Genomic DNA, 24615 nt, shown 5'->3' with positions numbered 1-24615 from the left:
ACATATACTATATACATATTACGTACACAATATGGACGGTTAACAGCTGACATGTAAACAATATTATATACAACATAATAAATCACAAATTATGTAGGATACCAGCTGGTTAATTAAATCTACATGTATATGACAGGAAAGTTAAATGATATCAGTACATTCACATAGAATCACTTATGACACAAAAGGGTAAAGAAAACGAAAGTTCGCACTACCAGAACAAAAGGCTGAGTAAGTAAGTAAGTAAGTAAGTAAGCACTCAAGTTTAAATCTGCCTTCCCCAAACTGTAGAGGACTTTGTCTAGATACACGAAGCACGGCTTCCAAGTTAACTCAAGTTATATCGTTTCGATATAAAGGCGCTCAATTGTACTTAGACTTTTACTAAGACCAAAGGCCATGCCAGGATAATATCGTAGATAACTGCAAATAGAGACCGCTGTCGTTTCCTTTGCTACCTTAGCAAATCATTCTTGTCAAAATCCAGACTTGAGGTCAAGTGAACTAAATCACTCTGCTCAAGAAAAACCATCTAATGTGTCCCCAATGCATGAAAAAGGCTTGTTAATTGATTCATCTTCCTAAAATCACATCGAGACGGCACTCCCGCAGCTGTGAGAGTCAGGATTGTCACGGTCTTACACTTTTGGTAATTCTTATATAGGCCTATCTTCGAAATTTTTCTCCCTCTTTGTTCGTCTGCTAAACGGAGCGTTTCAAAATTATCCCTATCGTTTGGACTCATGTGACATATACACTGTATTTTCGTTATCAGACTGGAATGGTGTGTGCTTTTAATGGAGGGTCCATCCATAACGGTTGGCGGCCGAGAAAGTATGGCCACTGTTTAAATCAAAAGTCTACTGAAAATCACACATAGCTTCCTTTTTGTCTACTGATTGTTTAGGTCCAGGGTGAACCCTGTATGTCAGTAGATTTGATTGTTTAGGTCCAGGGTGAACCCTGTATGTCAGTAGATTTGATTGTTTAGGTCCAGGGTGAACCCTGTATGTCAGTAGATTTGATTGTTTAGGTCCAGGGTGAACCCTGTATGTCAGTAGATTTGATTGTTTAGGTCCAGGGTGAACCCTGTATGTCAGTAGATTTGATTGTTTAGGTCCAGGGTGAACCCTGTATGTCAGTAGATTTGATTGTTTAGGTCCAGGGTGAACCCTGTATGTCAGTAGATTTGATTGTTTAGGTCCAGGGTGAACCCTGTATGTCAGTAGATTTGATTGTTTAGGTCCAGGGTGAACCCTGTATGTCAGTAGATTTGATTGTTTAGGTCCAGGGTGAACCCTGTATGTCAGTAGATTTGATTGTTTAGGTCCAGGGTGAACCCTGTATGTCAGTAGATTTGATTGTTTAGGTCCAGGGTGAACCCTGTATGTCAGTAGATTTGATTGTTTAGGTCCAGGGTGAACCCTGTATGTCAGTAGATTTGATTGTTTAGGTCCAGGGTGAACCCTGTATGTCAGTAGATTTGATTGTTTAGGTCCAGGGTGAACCCTGTATGTCAGTAGATTTGATTGTTTAGGTCCAGGGTGAACCCTGTATGTCAGTAGATTTGATTGTTTAGGTCCAGGGTGAACCCTGTATGTCAGTAGATTTGATTGTTTAGGTCCAGGGTGAACCCTGTATGTCAGTAGATTTGATTGTTTAGGTCCAGGGTGAACCCTGTATGTCAGTAGATTTGATTGTTTAGGTCCAGGGTGAACCCTGTATGTCAGTAGATTTGATTGTTTAGGTCCAGGGTGAACCCTGTATGTCAGTAGATTTGATTGTTTAGGTCCAGGGTGAACCCTGTATGTCAGTAGATTTGATTGTTTAGGTCCAGGGTGAACCCTGTATGTCAGTAGATTTGATTGTTTAGGTCCAGGGTGAACCCTGTATGTCAGTAGATTTGATTGTTTAGGTCCAGGGTGAACCCTGTATGTCAGTAGATTTGATTGTTTAGGTCCAGGGTGAACCCTGTATGTCAGTAGATTTGATTGTTTAGGTCCAGGGTGAACCCTGTATGTCAGTAGATTTGATTGTTTAGGTCCAGGGTGAACCCTGTATGTCAGTAGATTTGATTGCCATCTTTAGGTAAGCCTTACGACATCCTCCTAAAGAACTGTGTCAGAAATAGTGTCGTCGTTCCCTCTGGCAGCACACTGTAGAGATCTCTCTTTGTAAGCTCCTCTTACCCCTTCAGCACAGCTGCAGCACAACCAGTCAAACTTCCAGCACGATACAGAGCCTCTAAAATTAGGGTCACGTGTTGAGCTCCCAGTCCTCTTTGTTATAAGAATGTGGATGCTTCATTTTTACCCTCTTTATTTGATTGTCTTTCCGTGTTTCTTCTTCTGGTGGGATCGACATGTGGAGAATTAGTTACAACTTTCACACTAGTCACTAACTGTCCTCCAACTAGTCACAGTACCTCACACTAGTCACAGTACCTGTCCTCACACTAGTCACAGTACCTGTCCTCACACCAGTCACAGTACCTGTCCTCACCCTAGTCACAGTACCTGTCCTCACACTGGTCACAGTACCTGTCCTCACACTATTCACAGTACCTGTCCTCACACTATTCACAGTACCTGTCCTCACACTAGGCACAGTACCTGTCCTCACACTACTCACAGTACCTGTCCTCACACGAGTCACAGTACCTGTCCTCACCCTAGTCACAGTACCTGTCCTCAGACTAGTCACAGTACCTGTCCTCCCACTAGTCACAGTACCTGTCCTCACCCTAGTCACAGTACCTGTCCTCAAACTAGACACAGGACATGTCCTCACACTAGTCACAGTCCCTGTCCTCACACTTGTCACAGTACCTGTCCTCACACTAGTCACAGTACCTGTGTCACCACACTAGTCACAGTATCTGTCCTTACACTAGTCGAGAGTATTAGGTACTGATGAGTTTCTCCTTCTTCCCTCATAACTATTTTTAAATTCTATATACATTAATAATATTGACTAACGGGAAAACATCACTGTGCTCCTTTCTTATGATTTTCAATCTTTATTTGAAAAAAAAACGTTCATCGACGTAGTAAGAGTTATCGCTCTTGTTAGGACTAAAAGTTTCGAAAGATTCTGATGTAAGGGAAACAACTCGTCCCATGCTGTGTTTGTCATCGACTTAGTTTATCAACAGTCAACTGTGATCGATTGTGAACGTCATGATAGAATTGTTATTCCTTACCAATGATGGATTCGGGACAAAGTTCATTGGCGATAGAAATGTAAACGTTAAACATTTTCGAAGATATTTTAGCAGTTGTCACGTTTAAGTAACAGAGAGACGTACAAATGTATATACTATATATATATGGGTTTATACGTCTCTGGTTAATATCATTGAGAAACATTGTTTGGAATATGAGCCAAAGTTTAGCCAATGTTAACCTGTGAAGGTGCAGTTTTAATTTATATACCAAAATATCTCAGTAGCAGACTAACAATTGTATCAACGGACATTTCAAATCAAATCCACGCACCTGCGCAGACAACCGCGGTACTAGATAAGATTGTGCTTATCTCATACAGTAGACATGTGCTTGTTTTGTAATTAATCAAAGGTAATTTACAGGTGAGTCAGCACACGACAGGGCCCCTGTTCTGACCTGTGAGGTCAGCAGCACAAACACACACATTATTTCCGGTTGATGTCTGTATTGGTTTTGTACTACAAAATGTATAGAGACCTTTCAGGTATACGTCTTATCAAGCCAGGTAGCTTAACAAAGACTTGTAAATTATTCATTCCTTGCTTAAAAGAGTTTAATCACAAATACTTGCAATAAATTGCATGCCAAATGTCATATCACAGAGACAAATAAATTAGCGGATACTAATTGTACAGTACCTTATAATGTTTAAGTGATGAAGTGACGCACAGATTCGAGGGACCGGATGTAAATCACATTCCGCACTGGTATATTACAATAATGCTGCATTTCAAAGCATTATTAAACATCCACTTCTTTTTGTAATGTATCATGTACAATCCTAAGTTAGTTAACTAGCGGCACCTGGCCATTCTTGATGCCCGAACGAAGTGCCCCCCCCCCCCCATTTTTATCCTTTTTACATTTGTTTGTTGTTTGCGGGTGGGTTATAATTTCTTTGATACTGAAAATAGTAATCGTAACGCTTTTTGTATTTTATTTTATGTTGTTAATTGTATGATTAAATTATAGTTTGTTATTTTATAAACAATGTCCAAAATCCTCTGGAGCATCAATATTACAACTACTTTTTCATATAATGTCATATACAACTGTGATAAGTAAACGTCATTATACACCTGTAATAAGTATACGTCGTTATACACCTGTAATAAGCATACGTCGTTATACACCTGTAATAAGTATACGTCGTTATACACCTGTAATAAGTATACGTCGTTATACACCTGTAATAAGTATACGTCGTTATACACCTGTAATAAGTATACGTCGTTATACACCTGTAATAAGTATACGTCGTTATACACCTGTAATAAGTATACGTCGTTATACACCTGTAATAAGTATACGTCGTTATACACCTGTAATAAGTATACGTCGTTATACACCTGTAATAAGTATACGTCGTTATACACCTGTAATAAGTATACGTCGTTATACACCTGTAATAAGTATACGTCGTTATACACCTGTAATAAGTATACGTCGTTATACACCTGTAATAAGTATACGTCGTTATACACCTGTAATAAGTATACGTCGTTATACACCTGTAATAAGTATACGTCGTTATACACCTGTAATAAGTATACGTCGTTATACACCTGTAATAAGTATACGTCGTTATACACCTGTAATAAGTATACGTCGTTATACACCTGTAATAAGTATACGTCGTTATACACCTGTAATAAGTATACGTCGTTATACACCTGTAATAAGTATACGTCGTTATACACCTGTAATAAGTATACGTCGTTATACACCTGTAATAAGTATACGTCGTTATACACCTGTAATAGGTATACGTCGTTATACACCTGTAATAAGTACACGTCGTTATACACATGTAATAAGTATACGTCGTTATACACATGTAATAAGTACACGTCGGTATACACCTGTAATAAGTTCACGTCGTTATACACATGTGATAAGTATACGTCGTTATACACCTGTAATAAGTATACGTCGTTATACACCTGTAATAAGTATACGTCGTTATGGCACAAAAACATTTATTTAATGTAATTATAAGAACACGTGGACTGATGGAAATAGCTCGTTATTACTATATATACATATATGTATAATAAATAATAATGCAATAGTATGTAGAAATGTTATACCTTTAATTGAAAATTAACGCAAATATTAATGACTGGTAGCTAGTATTATTTCAATAATTTGCAACTTAATGCGAATATATCATCCTATATATTAGTTCAAACACAGCGATTACATATTACTAAATCTATGAATAAATGTAGTACTAACAATCCGAATTATGAATCAATATTTCACGACAGCATATTACTAAGTTAAAACAAATAAGTTGGTAACTAACACTGACTAACAAGCATATAGACTTAAAACAACGAGGAAAACGAATGAACACCTGGTATTTGTAGTATCAATATTATCAGACTGAAACTCACTATCTATGTTCATCAATAGGGAGGCGCCCCGATCAGAGAATTACGTGCAGTTTGACCTGATCGTTGGCAATGTGACGTAACATATTGAGTAATCCCGTGTACGTATGGGTGTAAAGGTGTGGAGACTTTGAAGTCGTACACGTTTTGAAAGAAATATTGTAGACGCGCTGAGGAGAAAAGACAACGTTAAATTTATATACGTTATAAGGTAGTCACACCGAATAAAAAATACATATCCTGTAGCATTACTCACTCGCTAAACATACTGACAGCTAGGTATGTAAGATATGTTCTTTATTATACAACTCAAGCATTGATAACCCAGCTCTTTACCTGTGCTCACCTGGTATTATCTGGCGTTCGAGAATGTCTGACACTTAACGGAGACAAGGTGTTACATAATATTTACAGTCTACCATAACCATACTGTAGGTTTTATTAATACATTGTAAGACGAGTTTGTATTTTGTAATGTTATAAGCATTAAACTTTGTATAATGTATAAAAATAATGTAATAAACACTAAGTCTGTATTGTAACATCGTAACAGACGTTCATTGTAATGTAACATTGTAACAGACGTTCATTGTAATGTTACGTAGTAACAGACGTTCATTGTAACAGACGTTCATTGTAATGTAACATTGTAACAGACGTTCATTGTAATGTTACGTAGTAACAAACGTTCATTGTATTGTTACATTGTAACAAAGTTTATATTGAATCGATATTGTAACAAATAATGATATGGTATTCCTACAGTGTAACAAACTTTTATTTTTTCCGTGGCGTAACAAACATTTGCATATGTTGCTACATTGTAACTGACGTTTTGTATTGTTTAAGTGTAACAAACGGTAGTTCATATTGTTACTGTGTCACAGGTCCGAACATCAGTTTGTATTGTTACAGTGTAACAAGCGGTAGTTCATATTGTTACTGTGTCACAGGTCCGAACGTCAGTTTGTATTGTTACAGGGTAACAAACGGTAGTTCATATTGTTACTGTGTCACAGGTCCGAATGTCAGTTTGTATTGTTTAAGTGTAACAAACGGTAGTTCATATTGTTCTTGTGTCACAGGTCTGAACGACAGTTTGTATTGTTACAGTGTAACAAACGGTAGTTCATATTGTTACTGTGTCACAGGTCCGAACATCAGTTTGTATTGTTACAGTGTAACAAACGGTAGTTAATATTGTTACTGTGTCACAGGTCTGAACGTCAGTTTGTATTGTTTAAGTGTAACAAACGGTAGTTCATATTGTTACTGTGTCACAGGTCCGAACATCAGTTTGTTTTGTTACAGTGTAACAAACGGTAGTTAATATTGTTACTGTGTCACATGTCTGAACGTCAGTTTGTATTGTTACAGTGTAACAAACGGTAGTTCATATTGTCACTGTGTCACAGGTCCGAGCGTTAGTTTGTATTGTTACAGTGTAACAAGCGGTAGTTCATATTGTTACTGTGTCACAGGTCTGAACGTCAGTTTGTATTGATTAAGTGTAACAAACGGTAGTTCATATTGTTACTGTGTCAGAGGTCCGAGCGTTAGTTTGTATTGTTACTGTGTCAGAGGTCCGAGCGTTAGTTTGTATTATTTACGTCTAGCGAACGTTTGGGCTTTTCCTTGGTGTGACAAAATATGTAACAATACGTTTACATTGTATTGTTACAGGTTACAAAACGTTCATTGTATTGTTACATTGTAGCAAACGTTCAATTTGTATTGTTACATTGTAACAAACGTTTACATTGTAGTGTTACATTGTAACAAACGTTTACATTGTAGTGTCACATTGTAACAAATGTTAACATTGTATTGTAACAATGTAACAAATGTTTGATTTGTATTGTTACATTGTAACAAACGTTTACATTGTATTGTAGCAAGGTAACAAATGTTTAATTTGTATTGTTACATTGTAACAAACGTTTAATTTGTATTGTTACACTGTAATGGTAAATTGGTAATGTAATAAAACTATCTTTGTAGCTGATTAACGATCCCGGTAGTAAACTATGTATAATACTGTACCGTTGATTACCTTCGTCATCGTTTTATTACTAAGTCTATAATAATTTGGATGTGTGTATACGTTGTCAGCGGACCGTTACACGCCCACTAGTCAGGCACACGAGTGTAGTGTCTGTGGTGTCCCTAGCTGTCCTCGGGATTATCAAGTAAACTTCAACTAGCGGATGTTTCGATAAGACTTTATAAACAATCACATCAACGCTACCTATACATTTTGTACACGCACACAGGTAACATGCCCATCAGGTATATTTACCACAGGTTAAAACTACAGGTACGCTCCTTCCTTTGATTCACATGAATTAGTCATCAAAACTTTTGGAGACGGTTTACCCGGATCGATTTGTTAGTTAGGGCATGCGTCCTAAGGCTTTATTAGCATTCATGGCATTTCTATAAATAGAATATGTCCGCTACCCTTACACACCTTTAATAATACACATATACATGTATGAGCGACTGTCATACCGCTAGTGTGCGCCGGATCGGAAGTTTAAACTTGCAAACCGTAATACCCGGATTAGGTATAAGGAAAAGGTAAAATTATATTTATATGATCGAGTGATTAGTCATCGAGCGTTTGAGCACTGGGGCTGACTTCTAACACCTGAGCGGCGACGCGCTGTAGTGCATACCTGGGATATATCAATACAGCACACATTTCCGCCATAAGGCCTTTAGTCAACAACACTGGTATCAAACTGTATAGGCGTGGACTCGTCATGGCATAGACAACCGTGTCCTTCTATTCCGTTTGTGTTTCGATGGATCTAATTATGAAAATGTAGATTCTGTGTTTTATTTAAGTTTTCGTTGTGTGGATTATATACCTGGAGGTTAATGGTGTGAGTCTGTATACAATTTTTTAAAATTTGATTGGTTCACCTTTAAAGAATTCCAAGATGGCGACCGCCATACAGGTAACTTTGTGTAGATTACTTAAGGTTGGTATTGTCGTTCTTCTTTTTCCGTTTATTGGAGTATCAGCCATTGAAGTACATATTGAAGTCCCCAGCAATGTACCGAGCGGTTTCTACGTAACAAAACTGGGCTGTACTGGGAGGGGCATAATGCTAGACGTCCCTGAAAATGAAATCCAACTGTTTTCTGTAACAGGAACTGGTGAATTGGTTTTAAAACAAACTTTAAGTAGTTATGAAAATCAGCTGTTGACCGTCCAAGTGACTAGATTAACATCTAGGACGGAATGTCCACGAAAAACAAACATTCCCAAAATTTCGAGACTGTTTATCGCCGTCAAACCTCCCTCACATTTTATCAATTTTCCAAAGGAGACAAATGAAATCCGAGGTTTTGTAGACTTGGCCAGATCCTCCCATGTACGGGGTAGGGACATTGAACATCTACTCGGGGCTTTCCATACACTGTCCCCCATATATACGCTGGTGGGAAATACGGAAGCAACAGACTTATTTGTAATTCGAAAAGGCACATCTGGAAACCTGCGATTACATGTATCTAGCTCTGACGTGCCATCCTCCCGGGTTTACCATCTGATATGTAAGATGGACAGTTCGGACGGCCGCGTCTTGTTTACCAACATCCGTGTAGATATTCTTAACGGACACAACATAATGTCACCCGTCAAACCGGACATCACCTGCACGCGAGAGCCATCAGTACATATTAATAGTCACCATGACGTTCGGACACCATCCCATGATTTAACTGTCACCTTTGACCAGCACAAGACAATGACCGATGAACAGACCGCAAGACGGACAAACTTCCACCACCGGAACAGGCGACAGGTAAAAACCACCGCTGTCACAAAAAGCGTCGACGAAGGCACCACTGGAAATTTGTACGACTTCAGTCGACAAGGTACCGGAACCACATTCGAACTTAAACAGGCGGTACCGGATATGGTGACAGTGAACACAAATGGTCAAGTGTTTCTCAAGGCAGGTCAAGTATTGGATTACGATAACGGCGCAAAATCGGTCCTGGTGGAGGTGAACGAGAAAACCGGAAACGGAGCTACAGGTAATCCAGGTACCACTTGTGGTTCCTATACTATACTTATAACTGTTATTACTGCTGAAAGTACATTCTGATCATTTCCTTCGTCAGTAAGATGAAGTAAATGAACTTTAATTGTTCGTGTTCTATGAGACCAATGCTAATGTAAGTCAAACCACTATCGACATTACTTACGGATAATATAAACCTACACGTGAAGAGGGTATCACTTATTGGTATTATAGGTAACAAAAACAGGCATATATAGGTAACATACACAGGTATACTAGGTAACATACACAGGTATAATAGGTAACATACACAGGTATACTAGGTAACATACACAGGTACGTTAAGGTAACATACACAGGTACGTTAAGGTAACATACACAGGTACGTTAATGTAACATACACAGGTACGTTAAGGTAACATACACAGGTACGTTAAGGTAGCATACACAGGTACATGAAGGTAACATACACAGGTACGTTAAAGTAACATACACAGGTACGTTAAAGTAACATACACAGGAACGTTAAAGTAGCATACACAGGTAATTGTAGGTAACATACACAGGTACGTTAAGGTAACATACACAGGCACGTTAAGGTAAAATACACAGGTACATGTAGGTAACATACACAGGTACGTGTAGGTAACATACACAGGTTCGTGTAGGTAACATACACAGGTTCGTGTAGGTAACATACACAGGTTCGTGTAGGTAACATACACAGGTTCGTGTAGGTAACATACACAGGTTCGTGTAGGTAACATACACAGGTTCGTGTAGGTAACATACACAGGTTCGTGTAGGTAACATACACAGGTTCGTGTAGGTAACATACACAGGTTCGTGTAGGTAACATACACAGGTTCGTGTAGGTAACATACACAGGTTCGTGTAGGTAACATACACAGGTTCGTGTAGGTAACATACACAGGTTCGTGTAGGTAACATACACAGGTTCGTGTAGGTAACATACACAGGTTCGTGTAGGTAACATACACAGGTTCGTGTAGGTAACATACACAGGTTCGTGTAGGTAACATACACAGGTTCGTGTAGGTAACATACACAGGTTCGTGTAGGTAACATACACAGGTTCGTGTAGGTAACATACACAGGTTCGTGTAGGTAACATACACAGGTTCGTGTAGGTAACATACACAGGTTCGTGTAGGTAACATACACAGGTTCGTGTAGGTAACATACACAGGTTCGTGTAGGTAACATACACAGGTTCGTGTAGGTAACATACACAGGTTCGTGTAGGTAACATACACAGGTACGTTAAAGTAACATACACAGGTACGTTAAGGTAACATACACAGGTACGTTAAAGTAACATACACAGGTACGTTAAAGTGACATACACAGGTTCGTGTAGGTAACATACACAGGTTCCTGTAGGTAACATACACAGGTTCGTGTAGGTAACATACACAGGTTCGTGTAGGTAACATACACAGGTACGTTAAAGTAACATACACAGGTACGTTAAGGTAACATACACAGGTATACTAGGTAACATACACAGGTACGTTAAAGTGACCTTCACAGGTACGTTAAAGTAACATACACAGGTACATGTAAATTATACAGATAACCATTAGATATAAGACATCATCAGCTGATGATTTATTTTTGGTTCGTTTTTAGTATTTGTTTAAAATAACTACAATCTGTACATCAAAGTTAAACAAACTACATCGAAACTTACGCTATAACCAGGCATATGATAGGACACATGCCAGTAACACGGGAACCTATAGCATCTAATATTGATGATCATCTATCTGTTTACACGGTAGAAATAATACCACCAAAGGCTTACAGCATACACCTGTATGTAATGGCAGATGCTACAATGGTGATATGGGGAGGGAGCCTGGGACCAAGGGTGAGGGGAGGAGGTATGCTGTCCCTAGGGACGGGAATTCTGGGATTAGGCGGTAGTATAGCGTTTGGTAGGGGTGGGGTGGAGGGGAGGGGTAGTTGATGGGAGTCCAGGTCGTTGGGATAAGTTAGATGATGAACGGTGTACTTGACGGGATCCTGGGCCCGTATTCGTGAAGCTTTTCATGGTCAAGCTTGGATTTTGGGCTCAAAATTCTTGTTCTTATTATAACTTAATAAATAAGTCTTATTTCGTCAATGATTTGTAAAGATTTTTGAAGAGACGTATAAATTAAAGCCAAATAACGTTTTCTTTGTTTACATATGACTTTTCGATCGTTTGACATAATCTAAGCGAGTAACAAGAAAGTTTGTTTGAGCACGGAATCCATGCTTCAGCATGAGAACGGTTTCATGAATACGGGCCCTGGTTGCACACAATACACAACGACAGTGTACCACAGGAACCTGAGAATTTGTTACAGCTATATTCGGACCTAAACTAAGGTGTTCAGAGTAGTTTTACATGTTTTAGGGGTTTAAATCAACTTTCGGTAAAAATGACTCCCCAATGATCATATATACGCCCCCAATAATAATATATACAAGCTCGTATATATGATCATATTGGGGGTGTCATTTTTACCGAAAGTCGATCTAAATCCCTAAAACAATTAAAATTACTCTGAACACCTTAGTTTAGGTCCATATATAGTTGTAACAAATTCTCAGGTCCCTGTGGTCGTACGATATACACTCTGACTGTTAAAATATCAATAAGTTACACAATAGGTGTTTTCATTCCATTAGCAGACAGTCCGTATAAACAATGACGATGTTGTTTAGTCTATTTATCATAACAATCAGCTACACAACCTGATTCGTACTGCAAAAACACGAAGTATCCTCTTACTAATTGTAGACCGATCAGTTTCTCTCTCTGAAACGGTGGTTTATTACATATAAAACTTAACAATTATTAAGACAATTACTTTGCCACTTAAATACACGATAAATGTTGACCATTTTCTATGCGTTACCGTGCTGAAAAACTGTTTCCTCCTCATATTGTCATGTAAAAAGTTAACCAGCGTCATTCTGATCTAAAACGAATGACGTCATATGATCAAATGACGTCACATTTAGTGGTATAATACAGTAAAACTGGGGTCGTTCTAATCTAAAAATATATGACGACACGACGTCATTTGGTTTTGCACGGTAATCGGGATCTTATTGATAATTTACGTCATGCTATTAAATTTGTTGTTTTATTCGGTAACCGTAGTCATACTTATCTCAAAATATATGACGACACAATGTTTTTTGCTGTATGACGTCAGAATTAGGTGCGATTGATACCGTTAAATACTACCGTGTAAATGATTAAAGTTATTACATATGTAGAGTAAATATATTACTTTGATTGATACCGCATCACGTCGTTCCAACATACAAATGTACGTTATATTGCAGTTATACCAACATTTCATGAACACTTATGCGTACATTTTCTGTGCTTTGTTGTGCTCGATCTGTGTGTAATAAAAGAATGGAATGTACCCCTGGCCATGTGTTATAATGGCCGATTTATGAGGTGGTCATACCGGCATACGGTTCAATCTCCCATCTGTTGACACGATAACGGATCGACAGGTGTCTTATAATTAAACCGTGAAGGTCAACGGTACCATTCAAGGTCAACCTGTACAGGTTATAAAAACTTCCCTAACGGTCAGAAACAATAAATAAAGTGTGAGTAAAATGTTATTCAGATGTTTTCAAAATTGCCAAGTTTAACGTGTTTTGGGGGCAGACTGGAACAAAAAATTAGAGTGACATATATATTTCTAAACGTATTAGCGAACGACTTTGAGATGCATTCTGTTCAATTTCATTGCATTATGCACCAAAGAGGATTAGCTGATACGAATCGAACTGCAAATAAACACTTCACAAATAAACACTTCACAAATAAACACTTCACAAATAAACACAACACACAGAAACACTACACAAAGAAACACTACACAAATAACACACTGTAACTATAAACAGACACCATATTTAATTTAATAGCAGTTTTGGTATTTTTTAAACTGAAAAAAATAGAAAACCAAATCTAAAGAAATCGCAACATATAAATAGGAGATGAATTTTGCTTCATCTTCTATATAAAGTAGCATACTTCACGTCTAAAATGTTTGTATTTAATTAACGTAAACCCCTACCAGTTAGTTTAGTACTTATAACTATTTATATAATTGGCTTTAATAATTACAGACATCAAATCGGCGGAGGACTTACCATAGAATTGTTACTACAAATACCAGACCAAAACATCGGATAATTGACTTACAAAACACATAGTAGGATTTGTATAGTTCTGGCATGTCAAAGACTATGAAGGTGATCATTGTCGACAATTCTCATGAACAAACACAGAGCTTCCGACAAATACACGGCGGCCAATTTCGTACTGTAATGCATTCCTTTATAATTTTCCGGTCAGTGCTGTTTATTACTTGCCGTACGGGTTGAACATCTACCATGTATATATCTAACAGGTACACACTAGAATGTAGACAATCATCTAATACCATATATAGGTAGCCAGAGATATGTAACTACACCCCAGTGTAATCAGAAATGTAACCACATACTTGTAGCTACAATTAGACGTTTGTAACTACATCTCAATACAACCTCACCTGAAACTACAACACAATGTACCGAAAGTTCTGTAACTACAGCTCCATGAGGCCGGACCTGTAATTACAACACAAAGTAACTATTTATGTAACTACAGCTCCATGAGACCGGACCTGTAATTACAACACAAAGTAGTTATTTATGTAACTACAGCTCCATGAGGCCGGACCTGTAATTACAACACAAAGTAGCTATTTATGTAACTACAGCTCAATGTAGCCGGACCTGTAATTACAAAACAACGTAACTAGTTCTGTAACTACAGCTCAATGTAGCCGGACCTGTAATTACAACACAAAGTAACTATTTATGAAACTACAGCTCAATGTAGCCGGACCTGTAATTACAAAACAACGTAACTAGTTCTGTAACTACAGCTCAATGTAACCGGACCTGTAATTACAACACAAAGTAACGAGTTCTGTTACTATAGCTCAACATAGCTGGACCTGTAGTTACAACACAATGTAACTCACAATGTAACGACATTTGTAACTACAACTCAATGAAGCTAGACCTGTAATTGCAACACCATTTTACGAGTTTTGTAACTACAGCTCAATGTAACCGGATTAATAACTACAACTCAATGTAGCCGGATTAGTTACTACAACTCAATGTAGCCGGACCTATAATTACAACACAATGTAGCCGGACCTGTAATTAGAATTATAACTCAATGTAGCTGGACCTGTAATTGCAACACAATGTAGCCGAACCTGTAATTATAATTACAACTCAATGTAGCCGGACCTATAATTACAACTCAATGTAGCCGGATTAGTTACTACAACTCAATGTAGCCGGACCTAATATTACAACACAATGTAGCCGGACCTGTAATTACAACTCAATGTAGACGGACCTGTAATTACAACACAATGTAGCCGGACCTGTAATTACAACTCAATGTAGACGGACCTGTAATTACAACATAAAATAACTAGTTTTGTAACGACAGCTCAATGTACCGAAAGTTATGTAACTAGGGCCTGTAATACAAGTCAATGTGACTTATTTTGAATTATAACTCGGACTTAATATGTAACTGCAATTTATTGTTGGCAGATTAGTAACTTAACGACCTGTGACAACTATATAACCACCACTCCATGAATATAATTGAATACATTCACTGCCGATCGTGAGCACCGGAAGGATTACAGCGCATTTCTTGTCGTTTCCTCACATTCTGTGGGACCGTGTTAAGTTTCTAAGGCTGAAAGAACTGTATTTGTATTATAGTAAGATACGTTACGGGTCTCCTAGCTTAGACTGTTGTAGCAGGTGTCTTTATTGTCCCTGTAGTACTGAATATCAGATTGTATTTGACATCACCTATGATGTTTCCGAGGGAAATGACTGAAGTGTGCGACATGTATACAACTTTTTTTCAAATTTTATTTTGTTCTCTTTACAACATATTAATGATTTTAAATAATGTCACTATCTACCTGCTTTAATGATCGATTGTGTCTGTTAAATATTTACTCTGCGCCACAATCAGCACGTTTGTCGGGTCGGTCTTGTTTGGGTTTAGTTTTTTTGATCTTACAAAACTGAACAGATAAGTAACCGCTTACTGCTGGCTTACCTCACATCTTTTGTGGTTTGTTATCGCTTATCAAGAAGTGACGTCATTTTGTTTACCCCGCTCGACATTCCGGACATTCCGCCTGGAGATCTTTTACACCCGTATCGATTAGTAGTTTAGACTATTCGCTTGTCAGGAAGAAAAATACAGATTTGAGTTTTTGTACTCTTTCCAATTTAGACTATTCTTTTGTCGCGAGGAAAAAAGTACAGATATTGAATTATATATACATTTCCATTTAAATCATTCTTGTGTCATATAAAGAAAAATACGGATATTGAATTATATATACATTTCCGTTTAAATCATTCTTGTGTCATATAAAGAAAAATACGGATATTGAATTATGTATAATATTTCCACCCGTGGGCATACTCAGTGAGAGAGTGAACTAAAACACTTCACTTGTCTATAAGATTTGGTACCTGTACGTGCGAAAAAGTTTTAGGAGTCATATTTCAAATTATCGTATGGTACGACTGTAAAGCTATAAATTGTATAAAGTGGACAAAACCAGGCAACGTGGCGACTGTTTAAATTCTGACACCTGCCTGCCTATAGCAGATAAACGATGCCCCTGGCTCAGGACATCGCTCTGTCGCATATATAGCCTCAATGAGTCTGTTGAACCGGAAGATCCACAAGAAACGTTTAAAAAATGATCGCGCTTGTAAGTTTTTTTCTGATTATACACATGGGTATAAATTCGAAGGTTGGGAAACATACATGTATAAATTGTAGGATTAAGTACGAAATCGCCCGGTGAATATTTAACAGCTTTAAAAGTCTCCGAATAAGAGCAGTAAAATTTGCTTATGGAAGTTTATAACAGGGTAATCAGAGGGAAATATAACTCATAGTCTTAAAAAGTGTGTCGTAGAAAGATAACGTGAATAAGGTATTGAAATTGCTAGAGATACTCAAAGGAACACAAAGACATTGTAAAGAGAGTTGCATTTTTGTTTTACTTTTCTCTTAATCAAAGGTACACTAAATATAATGATAGTCTGATGTATTTGGTGTAAATGATAATGAACGACAACGATTTCCACGATCTACTGTTTGACCCCAGAGAGTTAACTTTAATTTCCCAATTCTAACTAAATCATATTTAAGTATTATTTAGACAAACTGTTATATTTGATTTCTATTCAATGAGATGTTTATTACCCTGGTAACTTATCTAGTGAAATCACTTTTCCACTGGGGTTTGTGCTACGGGAAAATATCACACACATAAAAAACACATGAATTTAGGGAAATAATCTAATTTTCGCATTGAGCTTGGGATATAAAGAAGAACTGTTATTGGGGAATGCGCCTTTATAAGGCCTCGAATTCAACCTGAAAATCACTGGATGATCAGTAAGGTTTCGATGTTGTACGACCGTGTGGTGGTTGACTATTGTCCGGAACTATTGGTGAGATATATTTAGCTTTCTCAAGGTTTAGATGTTGTACGGCTGTGTGGTGGTTGACTATTGTCCGGAACTATTGGTGAGATTTTCTCAAAGTGAATTCTATACAGAACACGCTAAATGAAGGCATGATTAAAAAAAAAGTAACTAAAATAAGATTGGGCTACTTATAAAAATTGGGTCCAGCAATGTTAGAGTATAATCGTTGATGCAATAAATATGTAGTACTTTGTGTAAACATAATCTGGTGCTATTCGTGTATTTCTGGTGCTTGAAACGATACGGACTTGAGCAAGGCTACCCAGTATAGTTTTAAAAGGGCAGCGGAGGTAATCAATTCAAACTCCAGTGATTTAGTGAAATAAATCTAACGCCGAGGTCGAATTCGCTTGACGAATCTACCGACGTGGGAAACAAGTAAATCATCAATAAATCATGGAAATTGGATGTCATCCACCGGCGCGCCAAATACCGTATATGTACTGACATGTCCGACCTACCTGATATAAAATTCATTATTAATGATCACCTTCCTCATACTAAATAATAATTAAGGTTGCTAACTGTTAATAGATCGTGCAAATACATTTTTGTTGCAGTATTGTTTTGTATTTCACCATGTTTAATAACACAAATGTTTAAGTATTTCTAGTTGTTTACCAGAACTGGACAGAGTCGATCGCCGGCTAGGTAGGACGTCCGGTTGGAGTTCGATCGGAGGTCCTGTGTTCAAATCCCAGTCTGCTTGTTCTTTACTCTAGGTTAGGCTATATGAGCTGCGATGACGTCGAGAGATTTTTTTTTATATGGGCAGAGGAGGCCGGGAATAATATTAGTACTACTATATATATGATTAAATGGTCTCAAAAGAGGCCGATGTGCGGACTGGATTTGTTATTTGCACCCTATGTTACCAGAAGTCTAGACATAATTACTCTGTTGTTTGATGTCGGCGTTACCTCTGCCGCCGCAAGATAAACGGTTTTGTATAGTATTCCTGGTTTTAAAATGTTGTGAATATGATGACTTTACAATAACACGGACTGAGACAAGCATACGACACTGGTTTTATCTACATAGCCTGCTTAAACCGACCATAAATGATAATGATAGCAGGCTTCAAAAATCGTATTGAATCTAGCGGCACCGTTTGATATTAAATGATAGGAATATTTCTCCGATTTGTGTAAAGAACTTTTGGGAAACCTAGGCAACGTAGCTGACACAATAGATGGGCAGGAGAAGGGCTAAAATATGATAGGGTGTGATAGGAGATTCACAGCGTAAGTTGGTATTTAAGATAAAGGTTTATGTAAACTTTGAAGGGGGTAGGGGTTTAACTCATTCACCCCTGAAATTTCATAATACACTATTCCAACCTTTGAATTAGAAGAGTTAAAATGTGTCTTCAGTGGTGAATGAGTTAAGTATGAGGAGTTAACCACTAAGTTGATTTAAAACTTGAACTAAGTATAGCGGTTAAGATAGGGTAACCCCCAGGTTTACTAGGGTAACCCCGAGGTTAAGATAGGGTAACCCCCAGGTTTACTAGGGGCTGGTTCTAGTTTATATATCTATGTTTAGAGGGGTCTTGGTTGCTTTAGAAGTGTGGGAGATGGTTTGTACGTAAAATGGCCATATCTCTTTAACTGATCTAAATACTTGAAACCATTTTAACATTTCAGTGGCTTATGAACACACGTTAACACTAAAGGTTATGGATGTCAATGATGAAGTCCCGAAGATCACCAACATTCCCAGACCCATGCTTGCCAGGGTAAATGCGTGGGCTCCTGTGGGGACCACTTTTTACACGGTCACCGGCCTGGACCAGGACCAGGGGAGTGTACTGGGCTTTTACATGGAAGGTAAGTACATGCAAATACCAGGAGGTGATTTATAAACCAGGACTAGGTAGTCCATCATTTAAGTTCTCTGTAAAACTAATATAAAAGTGTCTGTGCAAACATATATCGGAAACAGGCAGACGTCACCTAAATGTTTGCTTTTGATATCTTTTTGGTTGAACAAGGCTGTAGAACAAACGTAAATATATTTTCATTTGTTAAGGCATTGTAGCTAGTGAGAAAAACAGTTAATTTATCAGTGAAACATTCTGTAACATTTAATAATACGTATTAACTAATGAAAATAATAATAAAGCTAAAACATGTCCACCCTTCCTATCATACACTCAGAAATAGCCACATCACTCACTTTGTCTATGAATTCACTTTGCAGGAACAAGTACTAAATTTGAGATAGATGAGCTGACGGGAGAGATCAAAACCAAGGCTGGTCTGACACAGAATTATGACGAGGATATTACTGTTTACCTCAAGGATAATAGCGCAGCCACTGAGCAGTCCAGTACTCGAGAAAAAGTGTCTATCACCACAAGTTATCGTGCCCCCCAGTTTTATCTCCCCGAATACTTTGCAGATGTACCTGAAAATGCTCAATTGGAACAAACGTAAGTGATTTTTCATAAACTGTACAATGCATTTACAATGCACCAAGTAGATTATATTGCTATGTACTTGGTATAACTATCTAATGTATAATATAACTTAAGGGTGTACAAGTATTATTTTACAATGCACAAGTATTAATACGCAATGTACAAGTATTACTATACAATGTACAAGTATAACTACACAATATACAAGTATTACTACACAATGCACAAGTATTACTATACAATGTACAAGTATTACTACACAATGCACAAGTATAACTATATAATATACAAGTATTACTACACAATGTACAAGTATTACTACACAATGTACAAGTATAACTACACAATATACAAGTATTAATACGCAATGTACAAGTATTACTATACAATGTACAAGTATAACTACACAATGTTCAAGTATTATTATATAATGTACAAGTTTAACTATATAATGTACAAGTATTACTACACAATGTACAAGTATTACTACACAATGTACAAGTATAACTATATAATGTACAAGTATAACTACACAATGTACAAGTATAACTATATAATGTACAAGTATTACTATATAATGTACAAGTATTACTATATAATGTACAAGTATTACTATATAATGTACAAGTATTACTATATAATGTACAAGTATTACTATATAATGTACAAGTATTACTATATAATGTACAAGTATTACTATATAATGTACAAGTATTACTATATAATGTACAAGTATTACTATATAATGTACAAGTATTACTATATAATGTACAAGTATTACTATATAATGTACAAGTATTACTATATAATGTACAAGTATTACTATATAATGTACAAGTATTACTATATAATGTACAAGTATTACTATATAATGTACAAGTATTACTATATAATGTACAAGTATTACTACACAATGTACAAGTATAACTACACAATGTACAAGTATAACTACACAATATACAAGTATTACTATATAATGTACAAGTATTACTATACAATGTACAAGTATAACTATACAATGTACAAGTATAACTATATAATGTACAAGTATAACTATACAATGTACAAGTATAACTATACAATGTACAAGTATAACTATACAATGTACAAGTATTACTACACAATATACAAGTACTACTATACAATGTACAAGTATAACTATACAATGTACAAGTATAACTATATAATGTACAAGTATTACTACACAATGTACAAGTATAACTATACCATGTACAAGTATTACTATACAATGTACAAGTATAACTACACAATGTACAAGTATTACTACACAATATACAAGTATTTCTATACAATGTACAAGCATTACTATACAATGCACAAGTATAACTATACAATGTACAAGTATTACTACACAATATACAAGTATAACTATATAATGTACAAGTATTACTATACAATGTACAAGTATAACTATACAATGTACAAGTATTACTACACAATGTACAAGTATAACTATACAATGTACAAGTATTACTATACAATGTACAAGTATAACTATATAATGTACAAGTATTACTATACAATGTACAAGTATAACTATATAATGTACAAGTATTACTACACAATGTACAAGTATAACTATACCATGTACAAGTATTACTATATAATATACAAGTATTACTATACAATGTACAAGTATTACTATATAATGTACAAGTATAACTACACAATGTACAAGTATTACTACACAATGTACAAGTATAACTATACCATGTACAAGTATTACTATACAATGTACAAGTATAACTACACAATGTACTAGTATTACTACACAATGTACAAGTATAACTATACAATGTACAAGTATAACTATACAATGTACGAGTATAACTATATAATGTACAAGTATAACTATACAATGTACAAGTATTACTATATAATGGACAAGTATAACTACACAATGTACAAGTATAAATATATAATGTACAAGTATTACTATACAATGTACAAGTATAACTACACAATATACAAGTATTACTATACAATGCACAAGTATTTCTATATAATGTACAAGTATTACTATACAATGTACAAGTATTACTATACAATGTACAAGTATTACTATACAACGTACAAGTATAACTACACAATGTTCAAGTATAACTATACAATGTGTAAGTATATATATACAATGTACAAGTATAACTAAACCATGTACAAGTATAACTTAACAATGTACAATTATAACTATACAATGTACAATTATAACTATACAATGTACAGGCATAATACAATTTACAAGCGCCACTAATACTATACAGTATAAAGGTATTACACAATGTACAACTTTATACTGTTAAAATATTTCTATACAATATATCTGTTAATGCTGTATTATTATTTTAAGAAATGTATCCTTGTACAATCTGCTAAATCTACACTATGCTTCATGTACTGCCTTCATATTTCCAGCTTCAAGCTACAGAACTCTGATTCAAATGAAGTAAATCTTCAGACTGTCAACTTTCAAAATGGAACAACAACTTATTCCATTATCAATCCGAGGACACAGGGGCCTAGTACACAGTTCAGTATCAAAGATGGACAGCTGTTGACCCTAACGACATATGACCATGAGAAGTTACCACAGTACAAACTGTCCCTGAAGGCCAAGGATAGTGTGTCGGATCTCTTCACTTTAATAAATGTAAGTCAGCTTTCTGTACCGCGTCTGATCTTGATACAGAAAAATTACAACTTAAACATACAGATATACCAATACCAGAACACTTGTTCTCTCTCACATACTGATATACCAATACCAGAACACTTGTTCTCTCTCTCACATACTGATATACCGATACCAGAACACTTGTTCTCTCTCTCACATACTGATATACCAATACCAGAACACTTGTTCTCTCTCACATACTGATATACCAATACCAGAACACTTGTTCTCTTTCACATACTGATATACCAATACCAGAACACTTGTTCTCTCTCACATACTGATATACCAATACCAGAACACTTGTTCTCTCTCACATACTGATATACCAATACCAGAACACTTGTTCTCTCTCACATACTGATATACCAATACCAGAACACTTGTTCTCTCTCACATACTGATATACCAATACCAGAACACTTGTTCTCTCTCACATACTGATATACCAATACCAGAACACTTGTTCTCTCTCACATACTGATATACCAATACCAGAACACTTGTTCTCTCTCACATACTGATATACCAATACCAGAACACTTGTTCTCTCTCACATACTGATATACCAATACCAGAACACTTGTTCTCTCTCACATACTGATATACCAATACCAGAACACTTGTTCTCTCTCACATACTGATATACCAATACCAGAACACTTGTTCTCTCTCACATACTGATATACCAATACCAGAACACTTGTTCTCTCTCACATACTGATATACCAATACCAGAACACTTGTTCTCTCTCACATACTGATATACCAATACCAGAACACTTGTTCTCTCTCACATACTGATATACCAATACCAGAACACTTGTTCTCTCTCACATACTGATATACCAATACCAGAACACTTGTTCTCTCTCACATACTGATATACCAATACCAGAACACTTGTTATCTCTCACATACTGATATACCAATACCAGAACACTTGTTCTCTCTCACATCGTCAGTGGGATTCAAGTGACCTCATTATTTAGAGGTTACAAAGTCTATAACAAGCAGGAAGTCAGTTGTAATATATTTACTTATTGTCTTAAGAAGCAAGTGATATTAACTCTAAAATTGACTTTAATTCTAAAAATGTAATTACCTCTAAGATAAGTACGTCTATAGTAATTATTTGAGAATCAGAATTTATGTGTGGCTCTTCAGAGCAATACTGAATGTTAAAGCCATCCTTTCTTGACGCAATAATGGGGAAAAAAATGTCCAAAATTTGTGCAGGCAATATTTTTATCCCAGGTAACAGCATAAAAAGTATCAGCAGTACAGTAGGCATGAATGATAGGATAGCATTTATCTTGAACATAAATAATCGTCAAAACTGTGGCAATATCAACCAACGGATAAATCAAGATTTATGAACTATTTATGACTTGCTTCCTATACCTCCTATAAGATGGACAATGTAAGTTCCTGTATGTATGTCTCTCACAGCTGACGGTCCATATCACTGATGTCAATGAGTACAGCCCTGTGTTTGATCTGTCCCCGGTTTTCGCAGAGGTTAAAGAGACACTGGGTGTTGCAGAAACAGCCATGACAGGTAATTATGTAATGGGGTTTAACTTTTGTGATAAAACTTTCTGTTGGAAAAAATAAAAATAAAAATAAGAGGTGATTGTAAGTTTTGCTAAATAAGAGAAATGAACATTTCATTTGTCGTTATTCTGTAGTAGTATACACAAATGAATAGTTAGGTTTTATGTTAAATTAATTCTCTGTAAACAGAAAACTGAAAATATTTAACAATTTGTTATATTTAAAAAAAAAAAGAAAAAAAGAAATTGGAGTTGATAAGTAATGCAGAAACAAAGTTGTAAAAAGTGTAAAATATGTACAAGTTGGCAATATAAAATTGACATCAATTTGGTTACCCTAAGCATATGTACCCATTAGTTGTTCTATATCTCCTATGGCTGTCAGTTAACTTTATAATAATTTTAACTACCAGGAAAACATAATTTTGCAATTAATTGTTGTCATTATTAGAATTATGCCCCCTGATATTTTTGTGTCCACTCCATATCTCAATTATTTATTCATCAGTGACCTTCAAACTTAATAACAAGGTCAATTACAGTAAGGCTCCACACAGCTGATAGTAACAAGGTCAATTACAGTAAGGCTCCAGACAGCTGATAGTAACAAGGTCAATTACAGTAAGGCTCCA

The 24615-nt window shown here is 36.2% G+C and overlaps 1 protein-coding gene across 1 annotated transcript in view; it reads left to right on the top strand.

Annotated features, from left to right (window-relative positions):
- The first annotated feature begins 8131 nt into the window (after window positions 1-8131).
- The window catches only part of LOC110458557 (neural-cadherin-like), a 60957-nt gene continuing 44473 nt past the window's right edge, over window positions 8132-24615 (top strand). Inside the window, exons 1-5 of the mRNA XM_021510311.1 lie at window positions 8132-9673; window positions 18960-19142; window positions 19516-19747; window positions 22169-22403; window positions 23880-23988. Coding sequence (XP_021365986.1) covers window positions 8569-9673; window positions 18960-19142; window positions 19516-19747; window positions 22169-22403; window positions 23880-23988 — 1864 coding nt within the window. The 5' untranslated portion in view covers window positions 8132-8568. The remainder of the gene's footprint in view (window positions 9674-18959; window positions 19143-19515; window positions 19748-22168; window positions 22404-23879; window positions 23989-24615) is intronic.

This window comes from Mizuhopecten yessoensis, unplaced genomic scaffold (genome assembly GCF_002113885.1).
Source record: "Mizuhopecten yessoensis strain PY_sf001 unplaced genomic scaffold, ASM211388v2 scaffold9651, whole genome shotgun sequence".
Lineage (NCBI taxonomy): Eukaryota > Metazoa > Mollusca > Bivalvia > Pectinida > Pectinidae > Mizuhopecten > Mizuhopecten yessoensis.
The sequence above is the reverse complement of the archived record's forward strand: the minus strand, read 5'-3'. Positions and strand labels throughout refer to the sequence as shown.